The sequence below is a fragment of the Hyperoodon ampullatus genome (genome assembly GCF_949752795.1).
Source record: "Hyperoodon ampullatus genome assembly, chromosome: 8".
Taxonomy (NCBI): domain Eukaryota; kingdom Metazoa; phylum Chordata; class Mammalia; order Artiodactyla; family Ziphiidae; genus Hyperoodon; species Hyperoodon ampullatus.
The window spans coordinates 23,824,111-23,849,300 of NC_136921.1; the positions used below are offsets into that span (position 1 = coordinate 23,824,111).

The window sequence follows — 25,190 nt, forward strand, 5'->3', positions numbered from 1 at the left end:
TGATTTCATATGATTTATTTTTCTTTTATATATTTTTCATATTGCTTTTTTGAATATGTCAGTAATAATCACATAAAACATTTAGAATAACCAAAAATATACATGTTAAAAAATAATGCATCCTGTGGGCATATAAAAGGATTCTAAATATTACTGTGGTCTGAACAGTAGTAAAATACCCTTTCCTATCTACTCCAGTTTGGAACGACCTGAGGAATAGACACAGGAATTATAGGGATGGAGTTAAAAATATCACCTTCAATGTGATAAGGGTGAATTTTAACATACGACATGAATATGCAGCCTCAGCAGTGTCCTAATATTTTCCATAAATAATTAACTCTGCCCAGCCAATTATTGGCAGTTGTAAAAACTCTGGCTTCTGCTATTGGAGTAGTCTGCTGGCAGCAATGGATGAAAGAAACTGCGTGATCAGAGGACAGACTTTCCCAAGGAGAGGACCACTGGAGAAACTATTCAGTGGGACTTGGTCAGTTCCTTCTGAGCTCTTCAGTTAAGCAAGACACCTCTTTCACAGAGGGAGAGTGGAGGGAGGGTCAGAGATGGAGTAGAGAGGGGCTAGGAATATTCTAGGTCTCTTTCCTCCATGCAAAAGTGAAAACTAGGTTTAAGTGTTAACCTCTCATAGATATGTGTCACCTTTTTCTTGGCTTCAGATGAACCATATTTATTTGCCCTTTCCCTCTTTTCTTGCTGTCTCACATTGGGAGGAGATGGGTAGGAAAGATCATTAGGATTAATCTGGCCAACAACAATAAGAAGTTAAAAAGATACCAGCTCTTCACTGTTTCATACCAGGGTAATTTATTTGCATGTTATTTCTTATTTCTTTCATGTACAGATTCTTTTTCCTTCTTTGTATTAAACAATTATTACGTATTTACTTTAAGAAATTTACATAGAACATAGGGAAAACACCTCACAGAGAATTCCTGTACACATTTTGGTGGCTATAATGCCAGGCTCTTTATGTGCATCTGTATCAGTTAGGGTCTTGACAGGAAACAAGGAGCACATGTTCAGATAGAAATTTTAAAGAGGCTTATTAATGAAGGGACCATTTACAGAGGGGAAAAAATAGAGGAAAATTTAAGAAAAAAATACATAAACTAGGAGCAGTGGGAACTTGTTACCTACCCTAGACTTGAAGGGGCAAAGAGTGGAAATGACCTAAGTGGAACCTGGCTAAGAACTGGAGCATTAGAAGTGGGGCTGCCTGACAGGAGCTATAGCTGTCAAGCAATGCAGCCATCATTACAAATGCATCCAAGGTGGGAGCAGAAGGGATAAATGCTCCAAACTCTCCTCCTGCTCTCTCCTCTCCTGTCAATGCCTCTCATTGGTCAATCCCGAAAATAAGTCAATGGGCAAGCATCTTTCTCAGGGAATAGAGGAGGGCAGTGAAGAGATAGAATGGATGAGTGGAGGGACAGAGCCAGTGGAGAATGAGCAGTATAACATCCATCTCTCTGTTTATCTGCCTATGTATCTATTTATCTATCTATCTGTCTATCTATCTATCTACTCATTGTGAAATTATATCCTATACTCTATTTTGTTACTACCTTTATCTTCACTATGTATTATGAAATACTATCTTAGTACTACATTAATGACACTTTAATTGTTACTTGGTATTCCATTGCATGAGATTTTTGAACAAGTCTTATGCTTACATATTTAACTTATTTTCAAATTGACTTCAGTTATTATCTTTTCATGACTGGTATTCACAGATGCCCTTTTGAATTACTTTTGAGGATTATTTATAATCAGAATGAATAATGCTCTCTTTATTTTATCATTCAACACTTAAAATGAGGATCTCTAATAATTTCATCACATGAGAATACTAACTGACTTTGAATTATAGCAAATATGGCTTTGTTAACACAAATTTTACCTGTATTACTCAAAATAGTAGGGCAATATTTTAATCTGATTGACTGAGATATGATAGGGATATTAAGTACTACTGTCAACACAATATTCATCATTGATTATGATCAGTTGGCTGTCCCAAGCTCCAAAGCTGGGTTAAAGCTTTCTTACAAGTAGCAATGTTTAATTGGGACTACAATTTCAGGAGGAAAAGAAAACAGAGAAAAGTTACAGGATACTTTGAATCTAGGCAGAAGAATGGAGGTAACAAACCTGGAAATAAAACCTAGTTCAACTGTCTCAAAATAAACTGGATGTCAGCTATGGCAAACAAGCACACAATAAAAACCAGTACAAAACATGTTAAAAGAGAAGTCTTTTTGATAATGAAAATCCCACCGGACTAAGTGGTAGAAATACGCTGGTGAAATGAATGACATTAAAATCGATAAAACATTATACAGATACAGGATATTATTACTCCAGGCCTCCCATGTTGAGATGAGGTCTCTAAACACTCTTTTTCCATTGCTTCACCATTACAGAATGTATAGCAAAATACTCCCAAATTCTCACTGATACATATTTTTTTAAATGGAAACACTTTCCTCATGTAAGCTTATATATAGGCAAATATCTTCAAGGAAATTCTTAAAAACAAATCAAACTAATTTAATTTTAACATGGCTGTCAGGTTGACAATAGTAAAAGTTAAGCACCGCTAAATGTTATCACCATCAACATGTCTCTGTATAAGTTTCCATAGTTGTAATGAGTAGCGAATTATCTATTGATATGAGAGAGGAGAGTAGCAAATCCATAAACGACCTCCTCCTCAACAGAACATTCAGCAATATTCATATACATAAATATCTTATCAGCTTCTTAAAGAAGAAGAAAGTGTTGCAAAGGTAACTATAGTTCCTGAAATTGTTCATTATTATGATATCAATTGATGTCTATTAGCAGTGTCTGATGAATTTAGATTTCTATATTTCATACAGTTGAGTCAGGAACTTAAGTCTTACCATGTCTTTATACATAAATAAGGATAACAATTTTTGCTGTGATTTGATCACCCATAAATAATAGCAAAACAATTTACTCACTGTTCTTTGACTTGATCAAACATATTGGCTCTCTTTTAAGTTTCATGTGTTATTCTTTTTCAGCAAGACTAATTTACCCATACCCCACTGAATATGCATGCATTTTAAAAATTAACATAAGTTATCACAATAATCCTTCTTAGAAATAAAGACCAGAGTTGGGACCATAGCCTCAAACACCATCCATGATCTGGTCTTTGGATAACATTTTGAATCACCCCTCATAATTCTCCTCAGCTAACCTCAAACACATAAATATAGTTCCAGCATAGAGACTTTGTACTGCTGTTCTCACTGCCAAGAACACTCTTCCCTCTGATAACCACTTGATCTATTTCCTCACTTCCTTCAAGTCTCTGCTCTCATTTATCACTTCATAGAGACATTATCTCTGAACATTCTCTATAAAGTAATATTCCACCTCACTACACTCCATTCTGGTTTATTTTTTTTAATAGCACTTATCGCCACTTGTTAATGTTGATTCTATTAGTTGTTTATCATCTACTTTCCTCTGATCCTTCTCCCCTAAGTAGAATGTAAGTTCCATGAGAATAGAATTATGTATATATATACACACTGCTCTATACTTAGCATCTAGAATAGGGCAAAATAAGTATTTCCTGAAATAATTAATATCATCAAAAGAAAGACAAGAGACAGAGGGTATCAGAAAAGAATTGTTGTAGTTAATTTTATGTGTCAACTTGACTAGGCCATGGTAGCCATGGTACCCTGTTTTGATCAAACACCAGTATAAATGTTGCTGTGAAAGTATTTTTGTATGATTAGTATTTAAGTCAGTAGACTTTGAGTAAAGCAGATTACCCTTCATAATGTGGGTGGGCCTCATCCAATCAGTTGAAGGTCCTAAGAAACATAGACTGACGTCCCTGAGAATAAAGCAATTTTTGCCTTCATACTACATTTGGACTCAAGCTGTATACACACACATACAAACACACATCCTATTGGTTCTGTTATTCTGGAGAATCCTGACTAATACAGACATTTTTCTATGCACACATATTAATGTAGAAAAAAATAATTATTATAAGTAAAGCAAATTCATCATTCCAAAGATAGAAATATTAGATTGAAGAAAAAAGCAAAAAATTAAAAAAATATATGAAATTCCCACAAAAATGTGAAAAGTAAAGGTATGGAAAGAAAGATTATCAGGAAAATACAACTCCAAAGAAAACAGGGTACCAATTTTTAATGCAAGACCAAATAGAACTTAAGGCAAAATCACCATGAGGATGATGTTACAGACTGATAAAAGGGAGGAAATATCAAGTAGATAGCATGATTATGGATATGTGTATCTAAAACATGGCCTCAAGATATATGCAGCAAAACTGATAGAATTATAAGGATAAATTAATTAATACTTGTGGTTAAGGATTTTTACTATATCCATGTTAGAAACTGAGAGCTCAAGCAGTCAAAATAAATGTTATAAATTATTTGAATATCCAGTAAATAAGCTCAAACTAAATTCCAGAAAAATGTTTGACCTAATAAGGTGTGTATACATATGCATTCTTTTTGATTACACAAAGAACACTGAACAAATTGTCTATATTAGAGGCCACAGGATATCAACTTAATACAGGCCATGTTCTCTGACATAATGCAAATTAAAATTTTTAAAAGGGTAACTCTAAAAATCCCAGGAGATAAGAAGCCCAATAGATACTTTTGGAAAAGAAGAGCAAAGAGTGGCTTCACATTCATATATTAAGTTATACTAGAACATCCAGTAATAAAAACAGAATTGTACCAACTCAGAAAAAGACAATGTTACCAAAAGATTAGAAAAAAGAATTCAGAAAAGACTGTTTCTCTATATGAGGTTGATATACTTTAGAAGTGACATCACAGATTTAACTGTATAGTTGATGGTGTCAGGAAAAATGTCTCAATAGATAGGAAAATAAAGTTGGATCTCCCACTATAGTCATTGAATTATTGTTCCCAACTTTGCATTTCTTTCCTGTAATAAGGTTAAAAATCCCTAGGCATTATCCAAGACATGTCCCTGTAATCTGTGGTAATAGTATATGCCTCCATCTAAGTGGCTTTGGACTTGCTTATAACTTGTTGTGAACATGCTTTGGACAATGGGATATTAAGCAGACAGTATTTGTCACATTCAAAAGAAGATATAAATATGATTGCTGTGTTTCTTTTTCTTTCCAGCTATGCTTACTGTAGGAGGTTAACGTGTCCCACACACAGGCCCTGGGGTTCAGAATGAGAAGACACATGGAGTTCAGTGGGAGCACAGCAAAGTACATCAGGCCTGAGCCAACCTGAAGCTATCTCATAAGAAAACAAGAAACAAATGTTCCAATAAATCAGGAAGATTCTGGGTTGGTTTGTTATTGGAAGAAATGCTAACTGATAGCAACACCTTGCACTTTGAATCAAAGTCCTAAAATGTGAAAGGTAACAACACAAAGTTAAAAAAGGAAGATGCAGGAAAATGTTTTTGTGACCTAATAATGATAAAATTCTCAAGCAATGCCCCCAAAGGAAAAAAGTACTAAGAAAAAAATAAAATAGTTTCTATTCTATGACGTTTAATGATTTCAATTTAGTAGAAGACACCATAGATGAGATCAGTAAATATTTTTCTCTTTGGGATAAATATACATTCAAAATTAACAATAGATTAATACTCAGATAATTATTGCAAATCTGTAAGTCCCAAGAGGAAGGAAATCCAATTAAAAAAAAATGGGCAAAGGCAATTAGTTCACAGATGAAGAAGCCTGAAAGACTGACAAGTATGTAAAAAGATGTTCAACATTACTAGTAAGTAGGGAAATACAATGCATATAGTGCCCACTGTACTGGCAGAATTATAAAATTAAATACTATCTGTAGTAGTCTACTCAGGCTGCCATAACAAAATACCATAGACCAGGTGGCTTCAAAAGCAGAAATTTATTTCTCACAGTTCTGGAGGTTAGAAGTCCCAGAGCAGGGTGCCAGCATGGTCAGGTTCTGGTGAAGGTTCTCTTCCTGGCTTGCAGACTGTGGCTTTCTAGCTGTGAGCCTTCATAATCTTTCCTCATGCGTGCACATGTCTCTTCTTAAATGACTATTCATTCTATTGGATCAGGGCCCCACCCTTATGACCTCATCTAAATTTAATTATTTCCTAAAAGCCCTTTCTCCAAATACAGTCACATTGGAAGTTAGGGTTTCAACATATGGATTTGGAGGGGGGATACAATTCAGTCCACAGCACTACCAAATGTTGAAAATGCGATTCCTTGAAGGACTGTAAACTAGTTATAGTGATTCTGAAGAACAATATGAAAATGCTTAATTAGATTAAATAACATACATTCTATGGCATAGCAAGTCCCCCCGCCGGGTATGTACACCAGAGAAACTCTCACAGATGCCCAATACAGAGATATGTATGAGGACGTTTAACACAGAATACTTTGAAGTAGCAGGGGCTGATAGGGAATTTAGGTGCCCTACACTAGTATAATAGACAAATAAAATGATAAAATGAATAAAAATGGAATGCTATCCAGTAGATTGAAGTTATAAACCTGACAGACATATATTAATATGGATAAAACTTAAGAACATAGTATAGAATGAAAAAGCAAGAAACAATGAAATTTATGACAAAATAAGTTTTAAAAAATCTTAGGTACATATGTATATAAAGTAACTCTATATATTCTTCAAAGATACTTGTAAACTAAGGAAACATATCAAAGATATTTAAAAACTTCCATGGAGTGTAGGAGGGAATGAGAGTAGGGATGGAACATGAAAGGTGAAAAGTAATAAAATCGAATGATGATTGTCTATTATGTATTGAGAAGTATGGTTAACTCAGCTCTTTGTATTTGAGGAAGAAGAAAAGAAAGGAGAGATAAGATGAATGAAGCGAAGGGACCTATGGAGGAAGGGGGAGGAGGAAACAAGTAGAAGAAGGAGAAAGAGAAGCTGAAGCAGAAGCAGCAGAAACATCCATCATTACAACTAAATTTTGATAAGGATAAGTGGTTCCTAATGCCACATGGACGAAGGAACAAATCAAACATTATGAAAGGCACAGTGAAAGGATAACAGAAGGTCAAAAATTAAAATTAAACTGAGTCCATGAGAAGAGAAATGGGTAATGTTGTAGTTAACATTATAGAAGTGCCCATCTTTTTTCTCCAGCTCCATATACAGCTACTGGATATTCTTTACAAATCACACTCTGATGACACTTATAGCATATTATACGTGGAAAGGTTTAACTTATAGTTTTCAACACTCCCAGTTTATTACTTGCACATTCATGGCTATTGCTTCAATTTACTTTGTAAATAGAATCTTACTGGTCTCTTCATAGCTGAATCCCAGAATTTAGAACAGTACCTGGCAGATAATAGGCTTACACTAAATATTTGTCAACTGAATTAACATCATTTCCACCATTAGACAAACAAAAATACAAGAGAGAGAATAATATAATTCTTGGCTAGAAGGCATGATGTGAAATGCATATATACTATTCCAAATGCATATCTATTATTCTATTTATCAAACTCATTATTTCAAAACATTTAGAGAGTGTTGATTTTCATAATACCAATACTATACTATTTCTTCTTTTCAATTTTTTTTTTCCTTTTGCTGGTAGAGTGCATAGTAGGGGATGTTGCATGAAGATGATTTTAAATAATTTTTATTTTCACTCCTATTATATTACAAGTGAGAAAAGATACTTCTGACATCAATTAGATTTGAATAAATCATCTGTGAATATCATTTGAAATTAAATTTTAGATAAATATAACTGAGCGTTATCTCAAGTGCCAACTGTACAGTCTCCATCTCCAAGAGCAGTGTGCTATTTGCTCTGGGTTGATTTGCACGTCTGTTGAACTGCAACTGCTCTTAAAGGATTATCCTATTAAGAAGTATCAGCTGGCAGATTAAAGATGATTACCTATTCAATTTTGCAAATGTAATCTATTAAAAAGACGACGAATTCTTGGGCTACTTGATTTTGGGCCATGAAGTGTGTGTAGACTACAAATTTCAACTGTATTATTTTTAAATCTAATAATTATTATATGCTATTAGATTAAAATAGTACATTCCCCTTAATACCATAACTGTGAACCCCTTAGAAAAATTCAAAGGTCTGATTGTGCTTTAATTCTTTATATAAAATGCATTTTTCTTGATTAATATATGCATGAGAAAATAGGTCATATTTCATAATGACCTATGCTAGCATGTATATGTAATTTTTATTATATCTGTAAACATACAGTCATAGTTAATTATATGAATTGGAATATCTTATTGCCTAGATGCTATTAAGATATAGCTAGTCATGAAACTAATTTCTCATACTTGTTACATAGATAAAAATCTTTTTGAATTTCTTAAATGTGTTGACAAGAAACTATCACATTAATTGTTATATGCATATAACTAATATAAATACATTTGAAAACTATTTCTTACATGACTACTACAAAATTAATCTTCATTAAATGTGATGACAGTAATTTAGAATTCCTCATTTTTTGGACATGAGCTGGATTTAAATTGTTTATATATAATTAGGCACATAAGCTTTGTAATGAACTTCCAAGGAGATATCTTACATACATAGGAAAACATTTCCAAGTACTTTTTGATCATCTATGCCTATAATGTTACAATTATATTTCTATGCGTACAACTACAACAGAGAACTAAGCAACAAGTAGAACCATACTTGTTTTAAAAATATTACACAAAATTGAGGATCTAACAACACAAGTGTGGCTTCTTTGTTTCATCCAGGCATTTGTAGCTGCAATAGCTGATTGTACCTGTATAATGCTCTAATTTGTAAGATTAATAAGTTATTTCCTGCTCTGATTAAACCAGAATGGGTCAGATTTTTACTATCTCATAAAGTCTTCTATGAAGAATTTGAGTCATTAACTTATTAAAATGTTGAAACTTATGCATTTTTTTTTTGGCCAAAATATCTGTTCCTATAGAGACTGAATGTGTTGCTAGGTTGGCAAGAATAAAAGTTTTGTATTGCTGAGCAATACAGTTGTAGTTTAAATTTGAGGCTCAATTTTTAAATAATCTTGATTTTTATATCAAATTGTATTTCCATTTTAGATCAAGGAAAAGTAGACTGTTTTACTTACAATTTGATATTTTTAAATGTTAAATAGTATACAAAAGCATTTAAGTTTTATTTTAGAATATTATTTTTATCTCAGGATACCATGCTCTAACGAACAGTGGGAAAATGCAATACTCAGTTGTGTAAAACTTAGGTTGGAAACCTAATTGATGAAGTCACTTAATCTAAATCTCTCATTTTTGAGAAGATCAAGTTGAGGTCAACAGAGATTAAGTTTCCTGCTCAATTTCATGTTACAAATCATAGATGAACAACAATCTTTATTCTTTAGAGCCTTGCCTTATGCTTAACTCAAATGTCCTTTTCTGACACATAGGTGTGAATTATTTCTAGATGTTTCTATGAATTCAGTCCAGACTCAGATAATACATTTGTGAGTATTGGAGATATGAAATCATTGCAAAAGTAGAGCTTCATAGTTTGTATAATGATGTTTTCATTAGCTTAAGTACACACCCTTTCAAACATAATATCGGAAAGGAATAAGACTTAGTTACATGTATAAATTCTATATTTTGAAAAAGTCAGTAACTTTCATTTATATAAAACTTTCATAATTTGTGTAATTCAAATGCATTCCAGTTTTCAGAATTTGTGATTATTAGGATGACAGTCTAAATACTTAAAAACTAATATGGCATCGCCACCAACCATTTAGAATGGAAAATAGACTAATCAGAACAGGTTTATGGTCATAACACTTTGTACAATTACAAATATTATTTCTGAATTAATATATCTTCAGTCAATACACCTTTAATTAAAGTTTTCATGGTGTCCCCACTATCATTAGCATGCTATTTTCCATACTTGCTGTCAGGTGAATAAAAATGTTTCTAAAACAATGAATAGCATGACAAAAACCAAAGAGAAAGAATAGCTTGTTTACAGGTAAAGTGTAAAACCTGTTCCTATGAATCTCCAGAGTTTTTTCTTTACAATTTCCTAGAGCTAAATTCAGGCTCTCATAGAACTGTACAAATGTGTATATTTATTAATATATATATATGTAATTAAAGCTCTCAAAACTCTTTAAAATGGGAGAAATGAACCAAACTCATAGTTCTGTGATGATTAAAAGAAAAAGCACCTAGCCCAGTTCCTAGATCATAGTATACTTCATTGCAGGTATTAATGATGAAACCGTGCACCTCAGATTGGGACTGGAACCCACATGCTGGGACTTGAACACAGTTAAAACTCAGATTAGGACTTGAACCCATGCGGCCGGGACTCGAACACAGCCAAAACCAAGTCTTCCAACTGAGATCACAGACCTGGTTTCGGGACTTAATGAAGCTCAGGTTCTTGATGTCTCATCACAGAAAGAATTCAGTGAAAGACAAAGTGATAGGTAAGAAGTGCATTTATTTAGAGAGAAACGCACTCCACAGAGTGTGGGCCATTTCAGAAGGTGAAAAATGCACCAGGGTATGGAGTTGTCAGTTTTTATAGGGGTGCGTAATTTCATAGTCTAATTAGTGGGAGGAGTATTCCAGCTATTTCAGGAAGGGGCGGGGTTTTCTAGGAACTGGGCCACCGCCCACTTTTTGATCCTTATGGTCAGTCTTGGAACTGTCATGGCACCTGTGGGTGTATCATTTAGCTTGCTGATGTGTTCAGTGAGCATATACTGAGGCTCAAGGTCTAGTGGAAGTCGACTGATCCACCATCTTGGACCCATTTCGTTCTAATCAGTTTATGTCATGTCCTCAGGCTATGTCATTCTTTCAAAGGTCGTGTCCTACCCCCTTCCCTCCTGTTTCAATGACACACTTGGGTCTCCAAGGGAGATACAAAATCTGATTTCCTTTTGTTCCTCCAGTTCCTTTCTCCAGCAGCAGAGGGGACCATATTCTATTCAAAAACAAAATGGATTTGCATACAAACAGGGGATGAAATAACGGGATTATAAATAATTGAGCAGAGTCATCTGGCCTTTTCTCTCTTGTATTTTATCCCCTCTCCTTGTAACTCTCTTTCCTAGGAAATTGATGTACTAGAATGGGCTTGCTCTTAGGAGGAGCAACTTACCTCAGCTCTGCCTTATGCCTTAGAGATAATAGAAGTTAGCTTGCTTTCTTCCTTTCTTATTTCAGTTTGTAATCAGGCCAAGACTTAAATAAATAGCAAAAGTGCTTGCAGGCACTCACCTATTCCACCCAGATTAGTCTGATAGGAATTTACCTTGAGGTGTGGGGCTGGAGTTCCAGCTCCCATTAGGAACATATTTAGGGTTCCCCCTTTTTATAAGACACATCAAAAACCTGGCAGATAATACTAGGGAGATCTTCTTTTCCTGTTTTTCTTCCAGACAAATAGTGTTTGTTTGAGTCAAACATTGCCAAGTGGTCATAAATTAGATTATTTCAATATTCATAGCAAATGAATTATAACTCCTAACAGATGTCACCTATCAATATGAAACTGAATACTATTATTACAACGAGAAGCAGAATAATATAAAGTCTAAATTCTAGTCTCTGGAATTAGACTACCCAGCTTTGAATTCTGACTCCACATTTGATCAGCCAGGTGTCATTAGGCTTGTTGTTAACTTCATGTCCTAGTTTCCTCATCTGTAAAAAGGAGACAACAGTAACAATCTCATTAAGTTGTAGTAAAGAATAAACAGGTTTTTACATGGGCCAACTCAGATGATTCAGACAGTGAAGGGACTAGATCTAGAGATGTGGACTGATGTTCCCTCACTACTGAGGTAATGACCTTCTGAGCCCTCTCCCTTGGCAAATTTTTCTGTAAAGAGCCAGACAGTAAATGTTTTAGGGCTTCACAGGCCATGCCGTTTCCCTTGTGAATACTCAACTCTGCTGTTGTAATGTGAAACCAGCCTTAGATAGTATGTAAATTAATGGGTGTGGTTGTTGTCTACTATCCTTTTGAATTGCAAGATTTACCAACCTGGTTTGTGGGAGTACAAACTATTCCTAGGCTCCCCTGATCTTTGGGGATTTTTCTTTTTAAATTTTCAGACAGATTTTTCTGGCTTTAGGCTTTCATGGACTGATCTGCACTCAGCTAAAGACTGGAGGGGATCTTCTGTAAATCTCCAGAGCTCTCTCTCTGTGTTGCTGTCCCCTGTCCTGTACTCTACCTGCAAACTCTAGCTGCCTTGGCCTCCCTGGACTGCCCACTCCATCTCCTCAACTCTGGGAGTCTGTGGGGTTTCCCCAAGGTTTCTGTCCATCCCTGAGATGTGACCTAGAAATTTTCTCCAGACAGTATTATGGGCAGCCATAGAGCTCATCTTATTTACCCCCACTTCCCTTCAGTACTGTCTTCCATTGCCCAATGTTCAATTTCTGAAAACCATCGTTTCATAAATTTTGTCTGTTTTTTCATGTGTTTCAGGTGGGAGGTCCCTGTTACCCCATCTTGGCTGGAATTGGGAGTCGTGATAGGTTTTTAACATTTCACATACAAGGAAATTAAGGCTCAGAAATGTTCAGAAAGTTCACCAAGATCATTCAGCTAGTTAGCAGTGGAGACAAAATTCAAAACCGGGGTTTCTAAGTCAGTGCTTCCTCCATTATATTACACTGCTTCCAACAGAAGGAGTTAACCACAATCTGCCTTTTAAATACAAAACAGTGAACTGCAGCCTTTACTAACAGAAGCTAATAAATCAAATTTGAACAAAAGATTTGAGGTTTTTCTTATTTTTGTGCAGTTTTAGAGGGGTCTGGTAATTTTCATATTTTATAATGGGGTCATTATTTTTTCTTCTATTTTAGTATTTCTATTGTGGTTCTCCTTGTGGGAAATATTTAGGATTACCGCCAAATGGTGGCAAACTTTGCTCATTTCAATGATCTGAGGCTGATAAGTTTTCTACTGGAAAGTCCCCATCTGGCTCAAACTTCAGCTCCTAAGTTTTCTAGGGATGTGACTTTTTTGCAAGTGTACTGGAATTACCTTTTACAAAGGAGTGAAAAATATTGCTAAACTACATAAACACAACAAAATGAGAAATGTGGAAAAATGTATGTATAAATTCTCACAGTTCATTTTTATTACTTTCACTACACAATTCCATTTAAGATTTTCCGAAATAGTAATACTTTTTTTTTTTTTTTTTTTTTTTTTTGTGGTATGTGGGCCTCTCACTGTTGTGGCCTTTCCCGTTGCGGAGCACAGGCTCCGGACGCGCAGGCTCAGCGGCCATAGCTCACGGGCCCAGCCGCTCCGCGGCACGTGGGATCCTCCCAGACCGGGGCACGAACCCGCGTCCCCTGCATCGGCAGGCGGACTCTCAACCTCTGCGCCACCAGGGAGGCCCAGTAATACATTTTTGAATGGTAAAACATATGGCATTTGAGTATGCCAAGTGGGAGATATTTAGATAGAGAATATTTGTAAAAATGTGTAGCATTATATTACCAGAAGGTTCTCTGTTTAATGAGAAAGGAACACTTATCCCTTTACAAATATGTAAGTTATAAATATATACTGATATATGTATATATCTATAAACACAGGTAATCTGTGCTTGTTGTAAGCAATGTATTTGCAAATAAAACATTATGTAAATAATACTATGCTGCATGCAACTCCTCTTTTAAATGTGTAACAAGCTGATTTCTTATAGCAACAGAAAAGCTAACCTTGAGATGGTGATTCACATATCTTTAAATCTTTTTATTTTAATTATATATGCATATATAACATTATATGTAGCTTTACTTGCTAGTTACCTATTTAAATTATTTTGAATATTACATGAAAACAAGACTGTATTAGGATTTCCTCATTACAGAATATAATTAACCCTTTGAAACACATTAGAACATAGTAAGACAGTTATCTCCTCCATTATTTTTATGAGGAAACTTAGTTCAGGATGATTAATTTGTTTATAGCCTAAAAGGTGGGGAAGATCTAAGGGTCTGGATTATAGTCTATATTCTTTTACTATACCACTGGTTTTCAAATATTATCAAAGATACATTTCAAAAATGATACAGTATGAGAAGTCTCAATTTAAAAACAGATAAAGTACCATTTTGCTAGCATATAATTTACTTTTACAAATTTAAAATAAAAAAATTTATTTATGAGGTTTATAAATAATGAGGAATATTTAATATACATAAAAATTTGAAATCAAATGTTATGGACCACAGTTTCAGCCTTTAATGACTACTCAAATTTATTTGTATACCGTGTTGGATTTGCAGTGAAGGAATCCCTTATTTATAAAGATAAGCCATTATATATGGAAACAGCTGTTTTTAAGTAGCACACCTCATAATTTCAAGATGCCCTTCAATTAAACTGATCCAGAGATATGAAATATGATGAAAAATTTTGTTTCTATGTTATTTAGAATATCTAAAAACTATGTATATGAGTAGTTTATACTAAATTTCTTATATTAAATTTCTCAGACAGAATACTGTCAGTACTTCCACATATATTATATGATATTGTGATGATATTGCATGTGTATTATCAATGACTTTTCCTCAGGCCCAAGGAGGAAAGCTTGTATTGGCTTGCCACTGGGAATAAATAAAAGTATGCCAAATGAAGAGTATTTTGAACTTATTACATTAGATTTGATTTTATCCTCATAGTTCAAATATTTTCATGATATCTTTTTATACTTTTCTTTTAAATCATCTTTTCCTGAAGCAATGCAGATGAGAAGAGATCTATGTGTCCTTGTCCTTATTTCGATTTTGTTTTGCTCTTGACTTCACTTTTCTTTACTCTCTTGAGATGAACATAATTTCTGGTATTTAACTTTGTGATTTCATCTCTCTGTTCAGATCCTCAATAGACCTCATTTTCTCTACCTAGTTCCTTCAACTGCTGATATATTTCAAACTTTTAAAATGACGAGTCGCTGAAGACTTCTCAACAGAAGCACAAATTTCTTAGTATTCAATGAGAAAAAGACACTGATTTCTCAAACACATAGAATTAAAATTAATTATAGTATGTTCCTTGAAGAAATAGTCAAAGGGATGGGAAGGTCAGGTTGAAATTATATTCCTTCAAACGGATGAAGTGTTTTCATTAACAGGGTCCCTGGTTTATACTCTTTATCTTTTATGTTTCTCATTGTTCCAGCCTTGATTCTGACAGTTTTCTTAATATTAGTATACCATCAAGTATATAGCAGTCATGGAGAAAAAAAATAGATTTGTTGTACTAGGGGCTTTAAGATGATATTGACTTGTATGACAGTATGATAGGAACTGACATATATTTAAAATAAGTTTGCCTGACAATGCATAGAAAAGAAATTTTGGGCTGGATGACGAGGACACTAAAAGGCAGTGGCAACATATTTAACAGTTATGACAGTAAAATATGTACCTTGTATTCGTTGTACAGCATTTCAAAACACCCTTTAACTTCTATTATTAGAAAGTACAGCCAAAAGTTTTGAAATTTCAGAATTCAATACCCAAGGTCATGAGTACTTGGATGCTACCTCAAGATAGTAAAAAGGGATTTATGGATGTGAAAATGTTTGTAAAGACCAAGTTAAATTTCCTTTAGAATTATGATGTCAATGCATATTCTATATATCAAAAAGTATAAATTGAAATACTAATGGGCCTTTACATTATAAAATTAAATTCTCATAGTTGGGATCTTTTATTCTGTACAGTGCTTTCTGTTTGAATTCTAGCAGAGCATAAAAGTCTTAATGTCAAGAACTTTACTAACATATTTTTAAGGAAGTCATATATGTGGTTTATATACCAATCTGCAATGGGAACACAGCTTCAAGTTTTTTAAGAAGACAAACTTACTGTATTCTGAATTTTAGATATGTGATGTCAATATCATTAAACCAGTTCCATGAAACACACAATTACCTTATGGCTTCAGAGTTGCTTCCAGTATATTCATACTTTTTGGACTATTTTTAAATAGAACATCATTATTTCCTTTATATATATTCTATCTTTATTTCTTTGACTAAAATTTGAGCGACTGCAAATAAATATCAAAGATTTTTAAACCTCTCAAAACTTAAAAAAGTTTAAAACATGTATTACAACAGCAAAGGTAAGTTATATCAATAACAGATATATGTTATTTAGCATAGGCTATCATTAAAGACAGAGATGTAATTGTAATTTTAACCCTTTAAATGATCAAGTGGAATCATTCTGTGATTGTTAATATCAGTTGCTACACTCTTCATCATCAGCAAGGATAAAATAATTTATCTCACTGTTAATGGTTATATTATTGTAGAAAAAATGCTAAACACAGATAATAATACTACAATTATTACCAATTAATATAATTATTATTGGACACAATTTGCAACAAGATGAATATATATTTTAAATTAATTGTAAAATCTAAAGAATATGGGGTATTACTAAATTATTATAAAGTATTCCATTAGTTTCAATTTTATTTTTGCCTTACTTTTGTTCTTCCCTACTTTTAGCTATTTTACCTTCAAAAAACTCAATTTACTTAAGTTGGATGGTGATTCTAAGGGATGTATACTCCAAATTTTGCATGATGCTGCTAGAAACTTGAGTAATCTAAATTAGTACACACTTATCTCCTCTATTTTTTTCCCTTTACATATGTGATAAATGTAATGCTTTCACTATATGACGTGATATATATCATATAATAAATACAGCATAATGTAGTATATTCTAGTATAATATCAAGAAGGAAATGCAAAAAACACAAAGTGGCAATAGAAAATAGTTTCAGAACAAATACTAAAGCTGTTAACTTGGTCAAGAATGTTAAACAAAAAAGATCCTACCTGATGAATCAAAGTTCACCTCATTGCCAGGACTTGGACCTACATCAATGGACACAATTGGTAAGAGCTTCCGAAAATCCCATAGCTTTGTAACTCCACAGGCATCACAGGATGCGATCATGTGACCCTTTAAAGTATTTAAAAAAAAAGAAGAGAAATGTATATACATACATATATATATATATACATATTACTTATATACAGATATATATAGAAACTCAGACCAAAAAAAAAAAAAAACAAAAAAGAAAGATTTCTGTTATAATTTTATTAAATACACAAGAATACAGTCCTCTAAACTAAAAAGTACTCATTATATCTTTGTCTTCGACATAAAAGTATTATAAAATGACAATTTAAATATATAAAATCCTATACTAAATTTTAGAAGATGATTTTTCAGGAAATAAGTTTGATGATTTTAATTAAATAAGATGTAATAAAACAGAACTATACACACCCATGCAATTTGTCTAAATATATACATATCACATATATGATATGTAATCTACATATAAGAACTATATATGTAAAATACTGCACTAAAAGCACACTTCACTTTATTTGCTTGTAATTAGTTAGTATTGATAATTTATAACTCAGAGTAAAAATAAAAACAGAGGTAGGAAAACAAATGGACAGGAAAGAAGAGTTTTATCATAGTGGGTAGAATCACTGGGGCCAGGTAAAATTGATGGCAAGGAAGCAGTGCCTATTGTGTTCTGTTAGACAAAATTATTAGAAATATTTGGGGCTATTTTTTTAACATGTAGTGGAAAAAGGAAGAAGGTAATTGGATAAGGGAATGGAAAACAAAAGGAAGGGTGGATGGATTCAAGTGTTATGGAAACAGGGGCGGATATTTTCCCAGTATAGAAGTACCAGCCCAGGTGCATCAGTTTGGAGTTCAACGTCTGTCTATATTCTTCTTGCAGGCCTCTCAGGAGATATCTATTCAGCAGCTACTTCATGTCAGAGACTGGGATATAGTGATGAATAAGAGGGTTTCCATCATTCTGTCATTTAATTTCTGCGTCCACTGACCAACTAAATATGAGTGCTGGCCACATCAGGTTTATGTACAATGTTTATAAGTCATTATACTCATTCCAATTAGATATACAGTTTCCCTTTCAGATCCAGTTTAATTTTTTTAATGTCTAGTCAAAAATCAACCTCTCATTATTTTCCTCTTAAATATTCTAAAATGTTAAAGATAATAACTTGATTATTATACAATTTCCCCTATTATCATTTTGAACTAGCTCACATACTTTTTTTTTTCTCATTTACTCTTTGATTTCTACCCTTTCTGTAAAAAAAAAAAGAAAAGAAAAGAAAAGAAAACTGCATAGTGTATTACAGTCTGAGTGGATTTTTTGTTTTTTTCCCCCTAAATACTCCAGTAGTACAACAAATGTCACTAGTTTTAAAATTCTGTAACTGCTGTTACTGGCAAAGCAATACAATAACCTTTTCCTCAAGTTAATAAATGGGATATTTAATCTTTTTTTATGGTTTAAAAAGAACATGGAGAACTTGGAATGTTTTCAAATATGTAAACGTGTATTGTGAGAATTGTGAAGAATCAGTGAATTTAATTTTTAGAAAAGAATAGTTCTCAGGATTATAGGGAATATTAATGTTAGAAATAATAAAGAACTCTTTCCAGCTACAAGGGTTTTAAAACATCTTTCAGAATTCGCAGAATGGAATCTTTTTTCAACTGTGAATACAGAATAAATTTTAGTCAGAATTTAATTTGAAGGCACTTCTCATTAAAGTCAGGTTATAGACTTCATGTCCTTTTCTTGCCTAGATTCTATGAAACAAAGACAATCTTAAAGTGTGCTTTATACCATTGAATATTAAATTTTTAGGAAATATACTAAAAATAAAAAAATAGTCCATCATTTTCTGGGTGAAAATTAGTACTTAAATGGGTTTAATATTTTTATATTTAATTTTTACCACTGTCAAATAATCAATTAATACAGTTTGATAATACTAAAATAATAATAGTCAATACTTATTAAATGCTTCTAATAACCAAGTGCTGTGCTAAATGATTTATTAATAAATAATAGATAGTATTTTAAACAATTTTGAATAACTAACATCATATAGCCAAACTTTTCCATTTCCCAAGGAACTTAAAATTCATGACAATATATGCATTATGGTAAAACAAATATAACTTATAAAGTGGTAGCAATAAGTTTGTGTTCAGATTTGATAACTTGGTAGCTATACTTCCAGTTAACCAGAGAGGCAAATGCAATGCCTATTGTAGTACCTGTAGCAGAGTAGAACTAAAAAAAAAAATTTGTTGGGACTTCCCTGGCGGTCCAGTGTAAAGAATCCACCTTGTAATGCAGGGGACGCAGGTTTGATCCCTGGTCAGGGAACTGAGATCCCATATGTCACAGCCCAACTAAGCCTGTGCACCACAACTACGGAGCTCGAGCACCTCAACTAAAGAGCTCACCTGCTGCAAACTACAGAGCCCATGTGCTCTGAAGCCTGAGTGCCACAACTAAAGAAGAGAAAATACCCACACACCACAACTAGAGAGAAGCCTGCATGCCACAATGAAAGATTTTTCATGCCTCAACGAAGATCCCATGTGCCACAACTAAGACCCAACGCAGCCAAAAATAAAAACATAAATAAAATAAAATAATAAAAAATTTTAAAAATATATTTGTTAAACCAGTAGATGATGAATGCCTCATGGGAGTTTACCTAGAAGTTTTACTTTAGTCCAAGTACTTCCACAGCAGTCTTAAGGTAATATTGATTCTAACCCTAATGATTCTGAATCAGTTAGATAAAAGACGCAGAGAATCCAAAACCAAAAACTTGGACTATCAAGATCTTGTATCCCTCCTCCTCCAGTCTCAGGTGAACTGGAACCATTTGCCATTCTCCTTCCATAGGGAAGAAGAATATTAAAATATTACTCATCTAAACCACACAGTGTGAATTTTGAGGGATCTGAAGAAGGCGGGTGTAGAAAAGGAATTAGTTGACAACCTGGGGAAAAAACAAATATTTTATCTAGAATTTATGCCAGGTAAGAAAACAAAGACTAGTTATAGTTAGGCACTTAACCTAACCAAGAAAGAGATTTCAAAGAAAATGTTTTTTTGAGAAAGGTGGAATTGTGACAATTTTAAAGAAAGTGAAAACTCAAGAGTTTTGGAAAACTATTTAAAATGTAATTCTGGTTATGTCATCGGTACCAGTACTGGCTGAGGAGGAAAGGTGATAAAAATGGTTGCACTGAGGGCTTCCCTGGTGGCGCAGTGGTTGAGAGTCCGCCTGCCGATGCAGGGGACACGGGTTCGTGCCCCGGCCCGGGAAGATCCCACATGCCGTGCAGCGGCTAGGCCCGTGAGCCATGGACGCTGAGCCTGCGCGTCCGGAGCCTGTGCTACACAATGGGAGAGGCCACAACAGCGAGAGACCCCCGTACCGCAAAAAAAAAAAAAAAAAAGATGGTTGCACTGAAAGTTCTTGGAGAAGTTCGGATTCAGACAGACGGTTGTTTTTGTGACACTGAATTGCCAGCACCCGGCTTAGTTCCTGTGACATGTTTGGCATTTGATCTTGAATAAATCATAGAATAATATATGAATAAAAAATGAATATAAGGGGAGTAGAGAGTAATCAGTGTTGACTACATGCAACTGTAATGGATATTTTCCAAAATATGGTAAATGAGCTGAAGCTCAGAATTTTTTTTTTTTTTTTTTTGGTTATCACAGACTCAAATAGTAAAACAAAGCAAGTGGAACTTAGGAAAATGGACAAAGGATACAGTTGAGATGAAAGTGAACAGTCACAACTCCTGACTGCCCCTTTTAAGCCTTCCCGTTTCCTACTTAAAGATCCTAGTGAGAAAATCCATATGGACATGCAGTTAATAAGTTAGAGTAGAACAACATAAAACCAAACTAGCTTCATCTAGGCTGCTGGAAATATACTGGAAAAATATTTAGCAGTACATATCAAGGATCACAAAGGTTCATACTTTTGAAAAGTTTAAGGCTATTTCTGAAATTTACTGTAAGGTTTTTAAAAAGTTATGATCAAAATATTAAAGTAGCACTATTTATAAATAAAAAATGGAAACAAGTGAAATTTGTAATAATCTAATATGGAAGAAATAAATCGTGTGCTGTTGTGGATCCAGAGCACTGCCAGAGGCACCTTTTATGGAAACTTGATACCAACAGTGGCAGGAAGACAAGCAGACTGAGCTATCTCTCTGCACAGTAGTTGCAAGCATATTTATATATTATAAAACAAAGAAAGAAAAAGAGAAAACCAGGATGCTAATGATGTCATTTATAATTTAAATGAATGATTAAAAGACTATTTTCATAAACCTATAGCATTCCTTAATATAAATATAACTTATGGCTTTATATAATTTTCAAAAACAGATTTTACAAGTTTGTGCATTACCATAAGTTTGGGGTTAAGAGGTTATTTTTCAGGTAGTGTAAGAAATGTCATAGAGCAATATTCTATACGAGATTCCTTATATCTATATATTGTATATCAAGAAGAAATATATAGAATCTTAATTTATTATATAAAAAAAGGTCCAATTTGATTATACTTTGTACCTTCATCCTGATGAATCAGCTAAATCAGCTAAGTATCTTCTTGGTTCAACACACTATGTTCATATATATATATATATATATATATATATATATATACACATTTATTTTTCCATCTTTTTTTGGAAAGTGAATTTACAGAACATCTAAATAAGCATAATATTTTTAGGGTCGTGACATTACTTCTTCTGCAAAGGCTCTTCAAGGCTGAATAAAACAATATATATAATTGTTCTCTTCTCAGAGTTATACAACATAATAGAAAATTAAATGAATGATTATATATCAACTATGCACACATGAGAATGTTGTAAATTCTGTAAATGCAGGTACTTTGGCTTAGCAATACATTCCCATGACCTTGAATAGAACCCAATAAATGTTCAATAAATAATTGCAGATGAATAATACCATAGATGAATTATTGCAAAGCCATAAAAAGAACAATTACAGAAACAATGTAAAACATGGAAAAGTTTATACTATACTGTCATTACACTGATTAAAAATATACAATACATATGGTGCAGTGACTGAATAGGGAGATATGGTTTTTTTTTTTTTTGCCTGCAGTACGCGGGCCTCTCACTGTTGTGGCCTCTCCCGGTGCGGAGCACAGGCTCCGGACGTGCAGGCTCAGCGGCCATGGCTCACGGGCCTAGCCGCTGCGCGGCATGTGGGATCTTCCCGGACCGGGGCACGAACCCATGTCCCCTGCATCGGCAGGCAGACTCTCAACCACTGCGCCACCAGGGAAGCCCGGGAGATATGTTTATAAAAAGTTGCCCTATATATTTTTTAAGACTTTATTTTTTTAGGATAGCTTTTGTTCACAGCAAAATTAAAGGCGAGATACAGAGATTTTCCATATACCCTCGGTCTCTACACACACATAGCCTCCCCCACTTACAACGTCCCCTCCCGAGTGGCAAATCTGTTACACTTGATGAACCTACATTGACACATCATAATCACCCAAAGTCTGTATTATTACAGTTCACTCCTGGTGTTGCACATCCATGAGTTTAGACAATTGTATAATGACATATACCCACCACTATGGCATCATCAAGAGTATTTTCCCTGCCCTAAATATCCCCTGTACTCACCTATCCCACCATACCACCCCTGCCCGACCCCTGGCAATCACTGATCATTTTGCCCCTCTATCTAAACTTTACAATCAGTTTGTTTGTATCCACAGAATAACTTTTCCTGATTTTTACTGGGATTGAACTGAATCTACAGATCAAGTTGGGAAGAACTGATATCTTGACAATATTGAGTCTTCGCTTCCATTAACATGGAGTATCTCTTCATTCACTCAGTTATTTTGTTTCATTCACCAATGTTTTATAGTTTTCCTCATATAGATGTTATACATATTTTGTTAGATATACTTAAATATTTCATTTTTAGGGGTGCTAATATAAATAACATTATGTTTTAAAATTTAAATTCCACTTTTTCCTTGCTGGTGTATAGGAAAGCAATAGACTTTTGTGTATTAGCCTTGCATCCTGCAACCTTGTAATCACATATTAGTTCCAGAAGGTTTTTTGCTTGTTTCTTTTTTTTTTTTTACTTGTTTTTTAAAATTAAGTCTTGGATGGTCATATCATCTGTGAACAAAGATAGTTTTAGCTTTTCCTTCTCAATCTGTGTAAATTTATTGCCTTTTTATTTTTGGTCTTATTGCATTATCTATAACTTCCTGTACAATGCTGAAAAGGACTGGTGGGAGGAAATGTCCTTGCCTTGTGCCTGATATCTTAGTGGGAAACCTTTAGTTTCTTAGCATTAAGAATGTTAGCCATAAGTTTCCTTTTAGATATTCTTTACCAAGTTGAGCAATTTCCCTTATATGCCTAATTTACTGGAAGTTTTTAATCATGAATAGGTATAGTATTTTGTGAACTAGTTTTTCTGCATACATTGATATGATCATGTAATTTTTCATCTTTACCTTATTGATGTGATGGGTTACATTATTTGATTTCCAAATGTTAAACCAACCTTGCATACCTAGGATGAATCCCATTTGGTCATAGTTTTTACTTCTTTTTATACATCACTGGATTCAATTTGCAAACATTTTGTAGTAGATTTTTGTATTTATGTTCATGAAAAATAGTGGTCTGTGGTTTTCTTTTCTTGTAATGTCTTTCTCTGATTTTGGTTGTGGGTAATACTGATCATAGAATGAGTTAGGAAGTATTCCCTCTGTTTCTATTATATGAAAGAGATTATGGAGAATATAATTTCTTCCTTAGTTTGTAGAATTCACAAGTGAACCCATGTGGGACTGGTGCTTTCTGTTTTGGAAGTGCATTAACTATTTGGAAAGGTAATATGATTCAACTTCTTTAATAGATATAGGCCTACCTAGATTGTCTATTTCTCTTCATGTGAGTTTTGGCAAATTGCATCTTTTAAGAAATTGGTCCATTTCATCTAGGTTATCAGATTTGTTTCAAGGCAGATTTGCTGAAAACAAATTCACTCAATTTTTGTTTATCTGAGAAAGCCTTTATTTCTCCTTCACTTTTAAAGGATAATTGCACAAGGTAAAGAATTCTATGTTGGTGTTTTTTCTTTCAGCACTTTAAATATTTCACTCCATTTTTTCCTGGCATCATTTCTGAGGAGATGTCATATGTAATTCTTATCTTTATTTCTCTATATGTGAACCACTCCCTTCTTGGTTTCTTTCAGGATTTTTTCTTTATCTTTAATATTCTATAGTTTGAAAATGATATACATAGATCTAGGGGTTTTTGTTTGTTTCCTTTGTTTTTGTATGCATTTATCCTGCTTGGTATTTTCTGTGTTTCTTGGGTCTGTGGTTTAATGTGTGACATTAATTTGAGGATATCTTAGTCATTATTTTTTCAAATATACCATCTGTTTCATTCTCTCTTCTCTTTCTGGTATTCCCATTATATGTATGTTTTACCTTTTGTAGTTGTTCCATAGTCCTTAGATGTTCTGTTTTGGTTTGGTTTTGGGGGGTTTTATTTTTTGTTTTGTACATTTTTAAAAAGCCTTTGTTGTCTTTGTTTTGGTTTTTGATGATTCTATTGATATGTCCTCTGTGTCAGAGGTTCTTTCTTCAGTTGTGTTCAGCCTATTAATAAGCCCATCAAAGGCATTCTTCATTTCTGTTATATTGCTTTTCTCTCTAGTATTTCTTTTTGGTTCTTTCTAGGATATTCATCTCTCCGCTTACACTGCCTATTTGTTTTTTCATGCTGTCTCCTTTATCTATGAGAGCCCTTAGCATATTAATCATAGATGTTTTAAATTCCTGGTCTGATAGTTCCAACATCCTGTCATGTCTGGTTCTGACGTGTGCTCTGTTTCTTCAAATTATGTTTTTTGGCTTTTGGTATTTCTTGTAATTTTTTCTTGATGGTTATACATGATATACCAGGTAAAAGAAACTGATGTAAATATGCCTTTAGTAATGTGCTTGTAAAGTATGGGGTGGGGCAAGTGTTCTATAGTCCTATGATTAGGTCTTAGTCTTTTAGTGAGCCTATGCCTCTGGACCATGAACTTCAAAAGTGTTTCTCAGT

The 25,190-nt window shown here is 33.7% G+C and overlaps 1 protein-coding gene across 2 annotated transcripts in view; it reads right to left on the bottom strand.

The window, feature by feature from the left end:
* Positions 1-25,190, bottom strand: part of SPAG16 (sperm associated antigen 16) — a gene marked incomplete at both ends in the record, with an annotated part of 879,991 nt that overhangs the window by 203,026 nt on the left and 651,775 nt on the right. For both annotated transcript variants that reach the window (XM_079709890.1, XM_079709889.1), the window contains one exon: positions 16,979-17,105. In XM_079709890.1, coding sequence (XP_079566016.1) covers positions 16,979-17,105 — 127 coding nt within the window. The remainder of the gene's footprint in view (positions 1-16,978; positions 17,106-25,190) is intronic.